At 44.2% G+C, this 15,000-nt stretch overlaps 1 protein-coding gene across 1 annotated transcript in view; it reads right to left on the minus strand.

Annotated features, from left to right (window-relative positions):
• The window catches only part of LOC310799406 (dedicator of cytokinesis protein 3-like), a gene marked incomplete at both ends in the record, with an annotated part of 383,185 nt that overhangs the window by 157,861 nt on the left and 210,324 nt on the right, over positions 1-15,000 (minus strand). Inside the window, 4 exons of the mRNA XM_083661993.1 lie at positions 2,793-2,853; positions 4,441-4,522; positions 9,576-9,727; positions 10,592-10,633. Of these exons, the coding sequence (XP_083518119.1) occupies positions 2,793-2,853; positions 4,441-4,522; positions 9,576-9,727; positions 10,592-10,633 (337 nt within the window). The remainder of the gene's footprint in view (positions 1-2,792; positions 2,854-4,440; positions 4,523-9,575; positions 9,728-10,591; positions 10,634-15,000) is intronic.

Here is a 15,000-nt window from a genome sequence, read left to right on the forward strand (position 1 = left end):
TAAGCAGTGTGTAGTAAGTAGTGTGTAGTCAGCAGTGTGTAGTAAGCAGTGTGTAGTAAGTAGTGTGTGGTAGGCAGTGTGTAGTAAGTAGTGTGTAGTAAGTAGTGTGTAGTCAGCAGTGTGTAGTCAGCAGTGTGTAGTCAGCAGTGTGTGGTAGGCAGTGTGTAGTAAGCAGTGTGTAGTAAGTAGTGTGTAGTCAGCAGTGTGTAGTCAGCAGTGTGTAGTCAGCAGTGTGTAGTCAGCAGTGTGTAGTAAGCAGTGTGTGGTAGGCAGTGTGTAGTAAGCAGTGTGTAGTAAGCAGTGTGTAGTCAGCAGTGTGTCGTCAGCAGTGTGTAGTAAGCAGTGTGTAGTCAGCAGTGTGTAGTAAGCAGTGTGTAGTCAGCAGTGTGTAGTCAGCAGTGTGTAGTCAGCAGTGTGTGGTAGGCAGTGTGTAGTAAGCAGTGTGTAGTAAGCAGTGTGTAGTCAGCAGTGTGTCGTCAGCAGTGTGTAGTAAGCAGTGTGTAGTAAGTAGTGTGTAGTCAGCAGTGTGTAGTAAGCAGTGTGTAGTAAGTAGTGTGTGGTAGGCAGTGTGTAGTAAGTAGTGTGTAGTAAGTAGTGTGTAGTCAGCAGTGTGTAGTCAGCAGTGTGTAGTCAGCAGTGTGTAGTCAGCAGTGTGTAGTAAGCAGTGTGTAGTAAGTAGTGTGTAGTAAGTAGTGTGTAGTCAGCAGTGTGTAGTCAGCAGTGTGTAGTCAGCAGTGTGTGGTAGGCAGTGTGTAGTAAGCAGTGTGTAGTAAGCAGTGTGTAGTCAGCAGTGTGTCGTCAGCAGTGTGTAGTAAGCAGTGTGTAGTAAGTAGTGTGTAGTCAGCAGTGTGTAGTAAGCAGTGTGTAGTAAGTAGTGTGTAGTAAGCAGTGTGTAGTCAGCAGTGTGTAGTAAGCAGTGTGTAGTAAGTAGTGTGTAGTCAGCAGTGTGTAGTAAGCAGTGTGTCGTCAGCAGTGTGTAGTAAGCAGTGTGTAGTAAGTAGTGTGTAGTCAGCAGTGTGTAGTAAGCAGTGTGTAGTAAGCAGTGTGTAGTAAGCAGTGTGTAGTCAGCAGTGTGTAGTAAGCAGTGTGTAGTCAGCAGTGTGTAGTAAGCAGTGTGTAGTAAGCAGTGTGTAGTCAGCAGTGTGTAGTAAGCAGTGTGTAGTAAGTAGTGTGTAGTAAGCAGGGCTGTACAGTAATGATACCAAGAACACCTCATGGTATGATAATATGATAGAAAGTCATGATATGATATTGATCACAAACCGCCCGCCCCATGGTTCAGAAAGTGACAAAGCAGCATTATTAAATAACAAGCAGACTAACACTGAATTAAAAACGTGAACTCTCTCTCTCTCTCTCTCTCTCTCTCTCTCTCACACACACACACACACACACACACACACACACACACACACACACACGCATGTCTTTTAGAGGCTTGTTCAAGCAGTGGAAAGACTGCAAACCTAATTGAACCAGAGGAAGTACAGTGTTACCTGCAGGCTCACTTCAGTGGCTATTTTTAAGAAATTCACTGTTGCATATGTGTGTGCGTGCATGCGTGTGTGTGTGTGTGTGTGTGTGTGCGTGTGTGCGTGTGTGTGCGCGCGCGCGCGCGTGTGTGTGTGTTCATGTTCAAAGATCGTATTGATCTAACGGCTGTTTTGTAAAGTTCACCGTTAAGATGTGAAGAAAGTAGAATGTGCTTGTGTGTGTGTGTGTGTGTGTGTGTGTGTGTGTGTAATACTGATTATGAGACATATTTTCAAAAGTGACAGCCAATACACCTGATGTTGTCGTCGTCGATGAGGACAGTAGCGAGGTCACCATTTTGGAAGTGGGGTGTGCTTTTGATTCCAGTCTGGAAGAAGCTTTTATCACCAAGGTTTTGAAGTACCAACTGCTCAAGGATGTTATTATACAGCTTGGGTACAAATGTAAATTACTTGTATTCATATTTGGAAGCCTTGGTACTGTAATGTAAGTCGTAAGTGGCCTGCAGAGGGCAGGACTGCCTAGACCGAGAGCCAAGGCTCTGGCCAAATTCTGCTTCATTTCTGCAATAATTGGTAGTCGCCACATTTGGAGGAGGCGCTGTTTCCTTTATCCATAGATTCAGACTAGATGTCATTATGAGATTTCCCATTGTTTGTGCATCTATTATTGTTTGTGTTCAAGGATTTTTATTTTGTCTAAATGTGAACACAAATAAAGGTATTTTGCTGCTGTTGGAGAATAAATAAAGAAGACGTTTGGAGCAACGTGCCTGTTTATGTAGCCTCCATCTTTCCAGGGAGAGAACAAGAGCATTTCAGCACCTTGGAGAGCGCCTCAGTGTCTTCAGACTTGCATTAGTGTAAATTAGCAGTTTGTGGGGCGGGGGGTTGGGTTGGGTTCGGCATTAACACATATTTTGACGTGGCAGACTGGCTCTCATAACTGGGTTGGGTTGGTACGGGAGGGCATGAATCACAAATGAATCACTTTGTTGTATTCTATATTCTATATTCTATCCTATCATATTCTATTCTATTCTATATTCTATCCTATCATATTCTATTCTATTCTATATTCTATCATATTCTATTCTATATTCTATTCTATTCTATGAAGAGAGGATAACGATCAGAAAACCAAGATGCATCTCTTCTCTGCTGTTCAATGATAACTGTGTCCCCAGTGTGTGTGATCTAATGTTATAGAGTGCATATTCTGTGTCTTAGTATAACCAGTGTGTGTGATCTAATGTTCTAGAGTGCATCTTCTGCGTCTTAGTAGAACTACAGTCTTACCAGTTCTGATGACCTGGGAGACGATGTAGAGATCTCTCTTCATGTCCTTGTTGCTCAGGTCCTGCAGAGTCGAACAGAAAGAGACTCTAAATCAAATAACTGCCAATGACCATCATGCTTAGTGACATGACTACTCTAACCATAATGCTTAGTGAAAGGACTACAATAACCATAATGCTTAGTGAAATGACTACAATAACCATAATGCTTAGTGGCATGACTACAATAACCATAATGCTTAGTGGCATGACTACAATAACCATAATGCTTAGTGAAATGACTACAGTTAATGTGCTGAGGACAGCCAGTGGAAGTGCTGAGGACCAACCTCTGAGGTGTTGTGGAGCCTTAAGGAAAGGACAACTGGCAAAATGGTAGACAGAAGGCTTGTTCTAAATGTTGCCGGTTGATGTTTGTTGTCATGTGCTTTGTTTCATGCTTTGGCAGTGTTTACTGATGTCACACCATGCCACTAAAGCTCTGAATTTGAATTGAAAAGCCCTGATTTACTGAAAATACCAGTTCAAACATACAGTATTATTGATGTTATGTCTACTCTGAGAAATGAAAGAGAGGGTAAAATAGGAAGAGATATTCCAACAGCAGCACTCACATTCAAAAATGGGCCTGGCTCTGTATGTTTCCTGTATCGTTTTCTCTCCTCTTAACCTATTAAGACGTACGTGTTCCCCATGACTGAGACGGGAAGTAACCAAGTACAAATACCTTCCAGGTACTTTACTGAGTATTTATACTTCTGTCAACTTTTTACTTCGACTCCTTACATTTTAACACAAATATCTGTACTTTCTACTCATTACATTTTCAAAACAGGCTACTTACTTTAGTTTTAATGCACGACAGAGAAAAACAATGTAATGTTGTTTGGCTGTCTCTCTGGGCTCTCGCTCTTCCAGATTTCATGCAAATTGTGTGCATGTCTTTTTTTGTGGAAAAACCATATCGCTCAAATTAATAATCAAAGTATGTCTCTATATATTTTAAAACATGTTTGGAGGGGATCTTTTCAGTTTAACAGTCTTCAAATTATATTAATATGATGTGAGTTTCAGTTAGCTTTGCACATAAACAGCCACTAGAAATACACCTTTTACTTTATACGTCCTTACATTTCAGTGTCTACATTTTTATTTTATTTTTACCTGAGTAAACAAGTTGACTTCTACTTTTACCAGGCTTTTTTTACACAAGTAACTGTACTTCTACTTAAGTAAAGAATGTGTTGTACTTTCCAATCTCTGCTGCTGAAGCCCTCACACTAAGTGTGTATCCACACAGAGCCTCACAGTGCAGTTGATGTTTGTTTTTAGTTTTTTTTTACTAGGACTGGTCTTTGTTGGAATGGCACCTCTAACCCTGGCTGTGTTAGTGCCTTGCTCTGCCCAATGAGCTACACTGAACCACATGACTGCAACAGAGCCTTCTGACTGGATATCACTTGGCCTGGTGCTACAAGGGAGCTATAGGGGGCAGCAGCCTCACTTTTATATCCCTTCTATCAGCTTCGTGTGTGTGTGTGTGTGTGTGTGTGTGTGTGTGTGTGTGTGTGTGTGTGCGTGCGTGCGTGTGTGTGCGCGCGTGCATGTGTGCGTATGTGCGCGCGCGTGTGTGTGTGTGTGTGTGTTACCGTGAAGAGCGCACACAGCCTGTCCACCTTCTCTGGGTTCTTTGGGCCTCCGTTCTTGTTCAACCTCACCATGAACTTCTCACTAAAACAAACAAACACAGACACACACACACACACACACACACACACACACACCCACACCCACACACACACACACACACACACACACACACACACACACACACACACACACACACACACACACACACACACAGGGTGTTCAGTTGTGCTAAAGAATGAATGACAACCGGTAAAGATACTAAACTGTAAAAACTCTCAAATCTGCAGCACCCTGTCTATAAAAGTGTAATAATTTCACCCACCAGTAACTTCAGCAACCTCCTATCCTTGACAAAGTACCGCAATTTGTTTCAATTTTGTCATATCAAATCATTTTTAGTGGGTGCCACTTTTGTTCAACGCTGGATGAGCTCAGTTTGTAACAGCTGTTTATACACAGTAGTATCCACTATAATCAGCAGCACAGACCCACAGTCTAGACAAGAGAAATACACTCGGGGGAAGTTTACAGAACTAATCAGCACAATGCACAGTCTGTCCTTTAGTAAGTCAACAATTCAGTCTAATCCCCTGCAGATGCACAGGCCCACACACACAAACAAACAGACAAACACAACAGAAGGGAATAAATATGTATTTTATTTCCCCCCAAACAGGGGGGGGTGTGAGTGGGTTGGAGGGGGAGGGAGGGGAGGTGAGGGAGGGGATGCAGAGAAAGAGAGCTCTCCTGCTTCATTGTCTCCACTCGCTTGTCTTCAGCCATAGTGTGAGTCACACACACACACACACACACACACACACACACACACACACACACACACACACACACACAGAGAGAGAGAGACAGAGAGAGAGAGAGACAGAGAGAGAGAGAGAGAGAGAGAGAGAGAGAGAGCACACACACAAAATGCAATATGCATTGAGGCAACCATTTCCACACCATTGCCATTCATGGTCTGCAGGGAGCCTCAGCTGAGATGAGTGTGAGCGCGCTGCTTCACATTCAGGCAGTTATTAACATCGCCACAGGGGAGCGCTGTCCAGTCCCACCATCAAAGCTTATGGGGGGGTATGAGGGGGGAACGTTTCTCATTCACGTTCCCTGACAGATTTCCCAGTCGATCCGGGGATTCCAACCAGCAACCTTCCAGTCGTAGACTATTGCTTCAACAACACACCTTCACATCTCTTAACTAGCAGATACAGCTGAGTGGAGATGAGCTCAAACCTGATGGACAATATCCAGCTGACTTTCTTCATTGAGCTGACTCAAACCCAAACATCCCACAACACAACATTCCCATCTACACTTAGATTTATATTGAAGGCATTTAGCTCATCTAAAGCAACCAGCAAGAAAGCGGAATCAGCTTCAATGATGCCATGATCACAAACAACTATCAAACAGCCAGCATTACGAACAACCACCAGCAAACATTCCACATGATGATATTCCTGTGATCACAGTTCTTGGGGAAAAAAACATAAAAATGAAAGATGAAAAGTGTATCTTCTTCTTCGTTTTTGATGATGAGAGCTACTTTTTTTTTTACCTATATTTATACAGGAGGAGTCTCACTGAGCAATGCTCTCTTTTTCAGGAGCTCCCTGTTCACATTCACACACACATTCACACCTGGAAGCTGCCCAGTACAACCACAGTCTGATCTGCTGGCCACTGAGCAGCTCCACTGGAGCGGTTGGGGTTAAGGGCCTTGCTCAAGGGCACATGAGTGGTGGTAATGAGGGAGGGGCAAGCGCTGCTTTTTCAGTTTCCCCAGCCAGATTTATCCTGCCGGTCCTGGGGATTTGAACCGACGACCTTCCGGTCACAAGCTCGCTTCTCTAACTGTTGGGCCACCACTGCCCTACCCCCCCTACTGTAAGAGAAGTGCACGTGATTGAGTGGGGAGCGAGTGGGGGAAGAGGACAGAATACTGGAAACGTTGAATTGACTGGAGCACACAAAATGACTGGCAAGCAAATTTAATAAGGTACAAAAACGAACGTTTCGACGTGAGCAGCGTCTTCTTCAACCTTTCCATTGTTAAAACAAGTCAAACTAAAAAAATGGCTTAGCGCTAATTGCACGTTTGGCAGCTTCACCGCAGGTTTTTTTTCAGTAACGAGGATTAGCGAGGATTACCATTTCATTCTCTTTGCTCTCTTCTGGACAGCCAATGCCATCACCAATCAGCATAACATTAAGGGGGCATATAATATGACAACTTCACATGTTTGGTAAAAAGGCGGATAATTGACGTTTTTCATGTCATGTTTTTATTATTGGAAAGTCAATGATTTATTTGTAGGCTCAAAATCCTCTTATTTCACTCAATGGCCTTTGTGCCCTAAAAAAGTGTGACACCGAAAGCCAAATGGCCTTATTGTGCCCCTAAAATGACACAATTCCAAGCCTGCAGAGTGCAGACCCAACTTTGATGACTTGGACTCGGACTCCAGTAATGGGGACTCGACTAGGACTTGACTCGGACTCTTCTTTGGTGACTCGGACTCAAACATTGGGTACTCAAGACTCGGACTAGAGATATAGTGGACACAAGTTGTACCATCACAGCTGTCTACCTCATTATTTTACATTAGCAACTCCTTGTTTTAGCATGTTAGCTTCAGCAATACATAACAGACAGGCCTTCACTGGGGGGTCTATGTATTAACATGGTTAGCTTCAGCAATAACAGACAGGCCTTCACTGGGGGGTCTATGTATTAACATGGTTAGCTTCAGCAATAACAGACATGCCTTCACTGGGGGGGTCTATGTATTAACATGGTTAGCTTCAGTAATAACAGACATGCCTTCACTGGGGGGGTCTATGTATTAACATGGTTAGCTTCAGTAATAACAGACATGCCTTCACTGGGGGGTCTATGTATTAACATGGTTAGCTTCAGCAATAACAGACATGCCTTCACTGGGGGGGTCTATGTATTAACATGGTTAGCTTCAGTAATAACAGACAGGCCTTCACTGGGGGGTCTATGTATTAACATGGTTAGCTTCAGCAATAACAGACATGCCTTCACTGGGGGGGTCTATGTATTAACATGGTTAGCTTCAGCAATAACAGACATGCCTTCACTGGGGGGGTCTATGTATTAACATGGTTAGCTTCAGTAATAACAGACAGGCCTTCACTGGGGGGGTCTATGTATTAACATGGTTAGCTTCAGCAATAACAGACATGCCTTCACTGGGGGGTCTATGTATTAACATGGTTAGCTTCAGCAATAACAGACATGCCTTCACTGGGGGGGTCTATGTATTATCATGGTTAGCTTCAGCAATAACAGACATGCCTTCACTGGGGGGTCTATGTAACATGGTTAGCTTCAGCAATAACAGACATGCCTTCACTGGGGGGTCTATGTATTAACATGGTTAGCTTCAGCAATAACAGACATGCCTTCACTGGGGGGTCTATGTATTAACATGGTTAGCTTCAGCAATACATAACAGACATGCCTTCACTGGGGGGTCTATGTATTAACATGGTTAGCTTCAGTAATAACAGACAGGCCTTCACTGCGGGGTCTATGTATTAACATGGTTAGCTTCAGCAATAACAGACAGGCCTTCACTGGGGGGTCTATGTATTAACATGGTTAGCTTCAGTAATAACAGACATGCCTTCACTGGGGGGTCTATGTATTAACATGGTTAGCTTCAGCAATAACAGACAGGCCTTCACTGGGGGGTCTATGTATTAACATGGTTAGCTTCAGCAATAACAGACATGCCTTCACTGGGGGGGTCTATGTATTAACATGGTTAGCTTCAGCAATAACAGACAGGCCTTCACTGGGGGGTCTATGTATTAACATGGTTAGCTTCAGCAATAACAGACATGCCTTCACTGGGGGGGTCTATGTATTAACATGGTTAGCTTCAGCAATAACAGACAGGCCTTCACTGGGAGGTCTATGTATTAACATGGTTAGCTTCAGCAATACATAACAGACATGCCTTCACTGGGGGGTCTATGTATTAACATGGTTAGCTTCAGCAATAACAGACAGGCCTTCACTGGGGGGTCTATGTATTAACATGGTTAGCTTCAGCAATAACAGACCGGCCTTCACTGGGGGGTCTATGTATTAACATGGTTAGCTTCAGCAATAACAGACAGGCCTTCACTGGGGGGTCTATGTATTAACATGGTTAGCTTCAGCAATAACAGACATGCCTTCACTGGGGGGTCTATGTATTAACATGGTTAGCTTCAGCAATAACAGACAGGCCTTCACTGGGGGGTCTATGTATTAACATGGTTAGCTTCAGCAATAACAGACATGCCTTCACTGGGGGGTCTATGTATTAACATGGTTAGCTTCAGCAATAACAGACATGCCTTCACTGGGGGGTCTATGTATTAACATGGTTAGCTTCAGCAATACATAACAGACATGCCTTCACTGGGGGGTCTATGTATTAACATGGTTAGCTTCAGCAATACATAACAGACATGCCTTTACTGGGGGGGTCTATGTATTAACATGGTTAGCTTCAGCAATAACAGACCGGCCTTCACTGGGGGGTCTATGTATTAACATGGTTAGCTTCAGCAATAACAGACAGGCCTTCACTGGGGGGTCTATGTATTAACATGGTTAGCTTCAGCAATAACAGACATGCCTTCACTGGGGGGTCTATGTATTATTCACAGCAGCTGTGTGGCATTTGCCTCTATTTGTTCTACATTATAAAGGCAGTGTATCAGCTATGAAAGAGAGAAAGAGAGGTGGAGAGAGACAGCGAGAGAGGGATTAAGAAAGTGTGTGTGTGTGTGTGTGTGTGTGTGTGTGTGAGAGAGAGAGAGAGAGAGAGAGATTGTGCATGACCAACAAATCCATCATCTCAACATGGTTTGAATGTAAATTATGGACTGTTTTGCAAACATGTGTGTGTGTGTGTGTGTGTGTGTGTGTGTGTGTGTGTGTGTGTGTGTGTGTGGTGTGGGTGTGGGTGTGGGCCTGTGAGTGTGACTGTGTCTGCGTGTGAGCATGTGTGTGTGTGTGCATGCATCTGTGCATGTGTCCGTGTGTGTGTGTGTGTGTGTGTGTGTGTGTGTGTGTGTGTGTGTGTGTGTGTACCTGATAGTCTTGCCCTCTCTCAGGTCGTACAGAGAGAAGAATATGTCTGTGTCTTCTCCTATAGTGTTGTAGGTGAAGCTCTTCAGGTTGACCAGCAGGTGGTGTGGTACGGGCACTCTGCATGGCTCCCCGTGACGCCTTGAGCCGTCGCCCTGGAAACACACCAAACACACACAGGCTGGAAACACACCAAACACACACAGGCTGGAAACACACCAAACACACACAGGCTGGAAACACACCAAACACACACAGGCTGGAAACAGATGCCAAACACACACAGGCTGGAAACACACCAAACACACACAGGCTGGAAACACACCAAACACACACAGGCTGGAAACACACCAAACACACACAGGCTGGAAACACACCAAACACACACAGGCTGGAAACACACCAAACACACACAGGCTGGAAACACACCAAACACACACAGGCTGGAAACACACCAAACACACACAGGCTGGAAACAGATGCCAAACACACACAGGCTGGAAACACACCAAACACACACAGGCTGGAAACACACCAAACACACACAGGCTGGAAACACACCAAACACACACAGGCTGGAAACACACCAAACACACACAGGCTGGAAACACACCAAACACACACAGGCTGGAAACACACCAAACACACACAGGCTGGAAACACACACCAAACACACACAGGCTGGAAACACACCAAACACACACAGGCTGGAAACACACCAAACACACACAGGCTGGAAACACACCGAACACACACAGGCTGGAAACACACCGAACACACCGACACTTTACTCTATGTCAGTTGAGTTGTACCGTACAACTGAACTGACACTGAGTAAAGTGTAGGTGTGCTTGATTTAGGGACTAGGACAGGCCGGAGCACCCAGAGGAAACCCACACAAACACAGGGAGAACATGCAAACTCCACCCAGAAAGGACCTGGGATGGACCAGGGCTCGAACCCGGGACCTTCTTTCTGTGAGGCAACAGTGTTTTGCAGTGTGTTGTTTTGTACCGTACCTGTGTGGTGCTCTGCTGCACGCTGTGTCTGCTGGACAGATGCTGTGGAGGAGAGAGACACAACCAAATCAAATGTAGGAAGTAACTAAGTACAAATACTTTGTTACTGTACTTAAGTAGGATTTTCAGGTATCTGTACTTTACTGAGTATTTATTTTTCTGAAAACGTTTTACTTTTACTCCTTACATTACAACAAAAATATCTGTACTTTCTACTCCTTACATTTTCAAAACATGCTAGTTACTTTAGTTTGAATGCACGGCAGACACAAATGATCTAACGTTTGTTGCTCTCCCAGCTTTCACACACTATGTGCACCTTTTTTTAATTATGAATCGAAGTATAGTTTAAACATCTAAAAACATGTTTGGAGGGGATATTTTAAGTTTCATAGTCTTTGAATTATATTAACGTGACGTGAGGCTCTGTTAGCTTTGCACAGAAACAGCCGATAGAAATACTTTTTACTTTTATACTTTATTACATTTCAGAGCCTGCACTCTTTTTTCTTTGGCTTTTATTTGAGTAAACAAGTTCGGTAGTTGTACTTTCCTTTTTACACAAGTAACTGTACTTCTACTTAAGTAAAGAATGTGTGTACTTTTCCCCATCTCTTCTCAGGTCCCACTCATGGTTTCTCTCCTATTTATATCCTCTTGTATCTCCCTGCTCCTCTCCTCTCTGCTCCTCTCGTCTCTGCTCCTCTCCTCTCTGCTCCTCTCCTCTCTGCTCCTCTCGTCTCTGCTCCTCTCCTCTCTGCTCCTCTCCTCTCTGCTCCTCTCCTCTCTGCTCCTCTTGTCTCTGCTCCTCTCCTCTCTGCTCCTCTCGTCTCTGCTCCTCTTGTCTCTGCTCCTCTCCTCTCTGCTCCTCTCCTCTCTGCTCCTCTCATCTCTGCTCCTCTCATCTCTGCTCCTCTCGTCTCTGCTCCTCTCCTCTCTGCTCCTCTGGTCTCTGCTCCTGTCGTCTCTGCTCCTCTCCTCTCTGCTCCTCTTGTCTCTGCTCCTCTCGTCTCTGCTCCTCTCGTCTCTGCTCCTCTCGTCTCTGCTCCCCTCGTCTCTGCTCCTCTTTTAATCTCCTCTGCTCCCTTCATTCTTTAACCTTCATTTGATGAAGATGTTGAAACGCCCCCAGAGACTCATTGCTTATTGCTTTGGTGACGAGAGCTCGAGGGAATGAAAAGCCAAAACCCCTTTGATGAATGAAAGTAATGACATCCCACTGAGAGCCATCGGCAAATAAACTCCAACCTGTGGAAGATGAACACCTACCAGCAGACACGTTGTGAAACCGTAGTTTGTCTACGTTGCCGATCACTTTGCCAAGTAACCAGCTGTCGTTTTTACAGTTACTTACAGTAGATTAGATCAGAGGTTTTCAAAGTGGGAGGCGAGCCCCTCTCCGGGGGGGCCTCCAAACGGTTAGTTATTACATCAGTTATCAAAAGGAGATCACATAGAATAGCCTAAACGTGTGTGATTTGGTTAAAGAGATAGTTCAGAGATACTTTGGCGGTGATTTGACTGTTTTTCCCACTTTCCCAGAGTATTTGGTGTAGTCTGAATTTATTCCAAACAGCAATATCAAGCTATCTTGGCTCAATTGTTGAGTGTCTATGCAATCAAAATGATCCTTTTTCTAAGCTTTGTCAGAGGGGAAGCTCGCAGACTTTGAAAACCCCTGGATTAGATCATTAGATTGTTAATGCAATATGATGCCCATTTGCACATTATACAGCATATGTGGCACATAATTTCATATCTAATAATCTATATTCAAGTAAACAATCAAGACTTTTAGCAACACTTCTATACTTCAAGTAAATCCATACATGTGAATAATCCATCCTCTTTCCACAACATGTTGAAACTGCATGTTTGCATGACCCTGCAATTGTTTACGTTCTATTTTCTTGATTTCTATTGTTTTATAATTGTTTTATTATTGTATTATTTATACAATTTATATAGGAATCAGCGTGACGTCACAACAACAACAAATCACCGCAAAACACCCGGAACCGCAGCAGTTAACTAGTAGGAGTTGTGCCAAACAAACGTTAATATCTCAAAAACTATACATGATATCACTTATATATTTTGACATTCTGAGTGAGAGCAGAAGTAGCTCAAGAGTTGGATGTATAATAATATGCACGTCGTGTTGAAGTTGTGTGAACTGTCCGCACTGCTGGGGCTAGAGTGAGCACTCAAGGCTGGCTCCATAGGGTCCCATTTGCGTTTCCACCCGGGAAACGCGGTTTGTTTACCAAAATGCTGCTCGGCTGATCCCTCGTATAGAAATTCAGCCCGGTACAGTTATCATGAACAGTGAAATTAGCTAGACCTAAACTGTTTTTTGAACATGTTCATTTCTGCTGTAAAGTTGGCCATTTTAACACGAGGGTCTCTGGGGAACGACTCGCTTTTGCAGCCAGCCTCAAGTGGCCATTTGAAGAAGTGCAGTTTTTGGCTCTTCTGCGTTGGCTTCATTTTTCCAAGACGGAGGTTGGCGGCTTGGCTTGTCACCACCATCAGGCGGGATGAAGAGTGTCAGCTGTTATTACTCTTCCAATCATCGCCGTGCATTTGTCTGGTTTCTCTTTTTCTCTTTCTGCCTCCTCTCTTCTCTGTCCTCCCTCCATCTGCACTCCTCTAACCCCCCCCCCCCCCCCCCCCCCCCCTCGCTCTCTCTCTCTCTTCCTGTCTCCACATCAGTCACTAGGCAACAGAACAGAAGGGAATCACCGTTTGACCGGTGCCGCTGGGCTATTTAAAGCAGGACCGATGCGAGACACAGAGCATCAAGTGTTACTAACAGACCACGAGCTGCAACAGCACTCCACACATTACAGCACGTCCACAGCATAGAAGGAGAAGCTCCAGGTTTTGTCTATTCATTCTTTCTCAGTCCATTCCTTATCACCTGCACGCCGAGGGCGTTAGTGTATAACAGTGGTGCGTAACGTGTGGTCCGGGGGACCACCAGGGATCCTTGAGAGGGTCCCCAGGGGGTCCCCAGCAAATTGATAAATTGAATAAACTTCACCATTATTCCATTTACAAGAATTGAGCACATTTAGAGAATGTAGAAGAAGAATACATAGTCAAGGAATTCTGGACAAAATCATATCTAACAAGAGCAAATATTCTCAGATTTGGGTCCATGAGACAACATTTCATCAAATGGGGGTCTGTCGCTAAAATGGCCTAAATTAGGGGTCGTTGATATGAAAAATGTTGAGAACCACTGCTGTCAAACTCAATGAACAGAATAAGGGACTAACTTTAGGGTTAACATTTGGATTCTCAATGGGACACCACACACAGTATTAGGATGGTATGTGCTCACTGTATTATCAGGTGATTTGGATGAAAATGTGCACCAAATGGCATCTTAGTTAAAATTGGGTGACACCGCCACCGTGGCGGTGTCTGTGGCTGGTGGCGGTGTCTGTCACGATTGTGATGTCATCAGTGACGTCATGAGTGTTGTCACTTGAGCAACTGCGATGGCATCAGTGATGTCATCAGTGATGGCGCACAATTGCATGATGTCGCCTAGGTGGGTGGGCGGTTGTCTGTCTGTCAGTCTGTCAGTCCATAGTCTCCACCCTAGTACATTAAAGCTGGACTACGCAAGATCTTTAGGTAAAATACACCTGTCTCATCAGACTATCACAAAGTGGGGCTGCAACAACCTATGTCCCAATGCAGCTCTCTGCACAACTCTACTGCACAACCTGACTCAATATAAAAGGGAGCATCACAATCAACACTCAAGATAGCCTACATGCATTTGGTTTGCACATTATACATTCATACACTGACTAGAAATTATGAACTATGAATTTTGCATGATTGCATTAACATTCTCACATTGAGGCTCTTACAACTGGCTACAGCTTCACAAAATGTGTTTACTTTTTTCTCTGTTCATAATATGAATACTTTGTGTCCCTGCTATTCAGATTAAGTAAGCAATTAACATCACTTTGGGAGCTGGTATAAGCGGTTAGAGAAGCAGGCTTGTAATGGTGGGTTTATGGTTCATGGTTTGAATCCTCAGATTAGCTCATGTGCACGGGGGAAAGTAATAAGCCGTCCCACAACAGCTACCGTATGGCTGACTTGCCCTGAAGCAAGGCACCTAACTCCCAGCTGCTCAGTAGCAGCAGGTTGCACTGGGCAGCAGGTGCTGGTAAGTGTATGAATGTGAACAGAGAAAGATGTGCCTGTGGTGGGAGTGAAACACCGGCGTCAACACATGCTGCACCCTCATATTTATCTCTGCTGTTTACTGTATCAGTATTGTATCTCGTCTTATTCACCGTATCATTGGCCCATATCAGGACGCTTCTGCATAACGTCATTTTGTAATCGTGTTCCGTGTTAGACCTGGAAGTAGATTA

This window comes from Poromitra crassiceps (genome assembly GCF_964638095.1).
Source record: "Poromitra crassiceps genome assembly, chromosome: 27".
In the NCBI taxonomy this organism is placed as follows: domain Eukaryota; kingdom Metazoa; phylum Chordata; class Actinopteri; order Beryciformes; family Melamphaidae; genus Poromitra; species Poromitra crassiceps.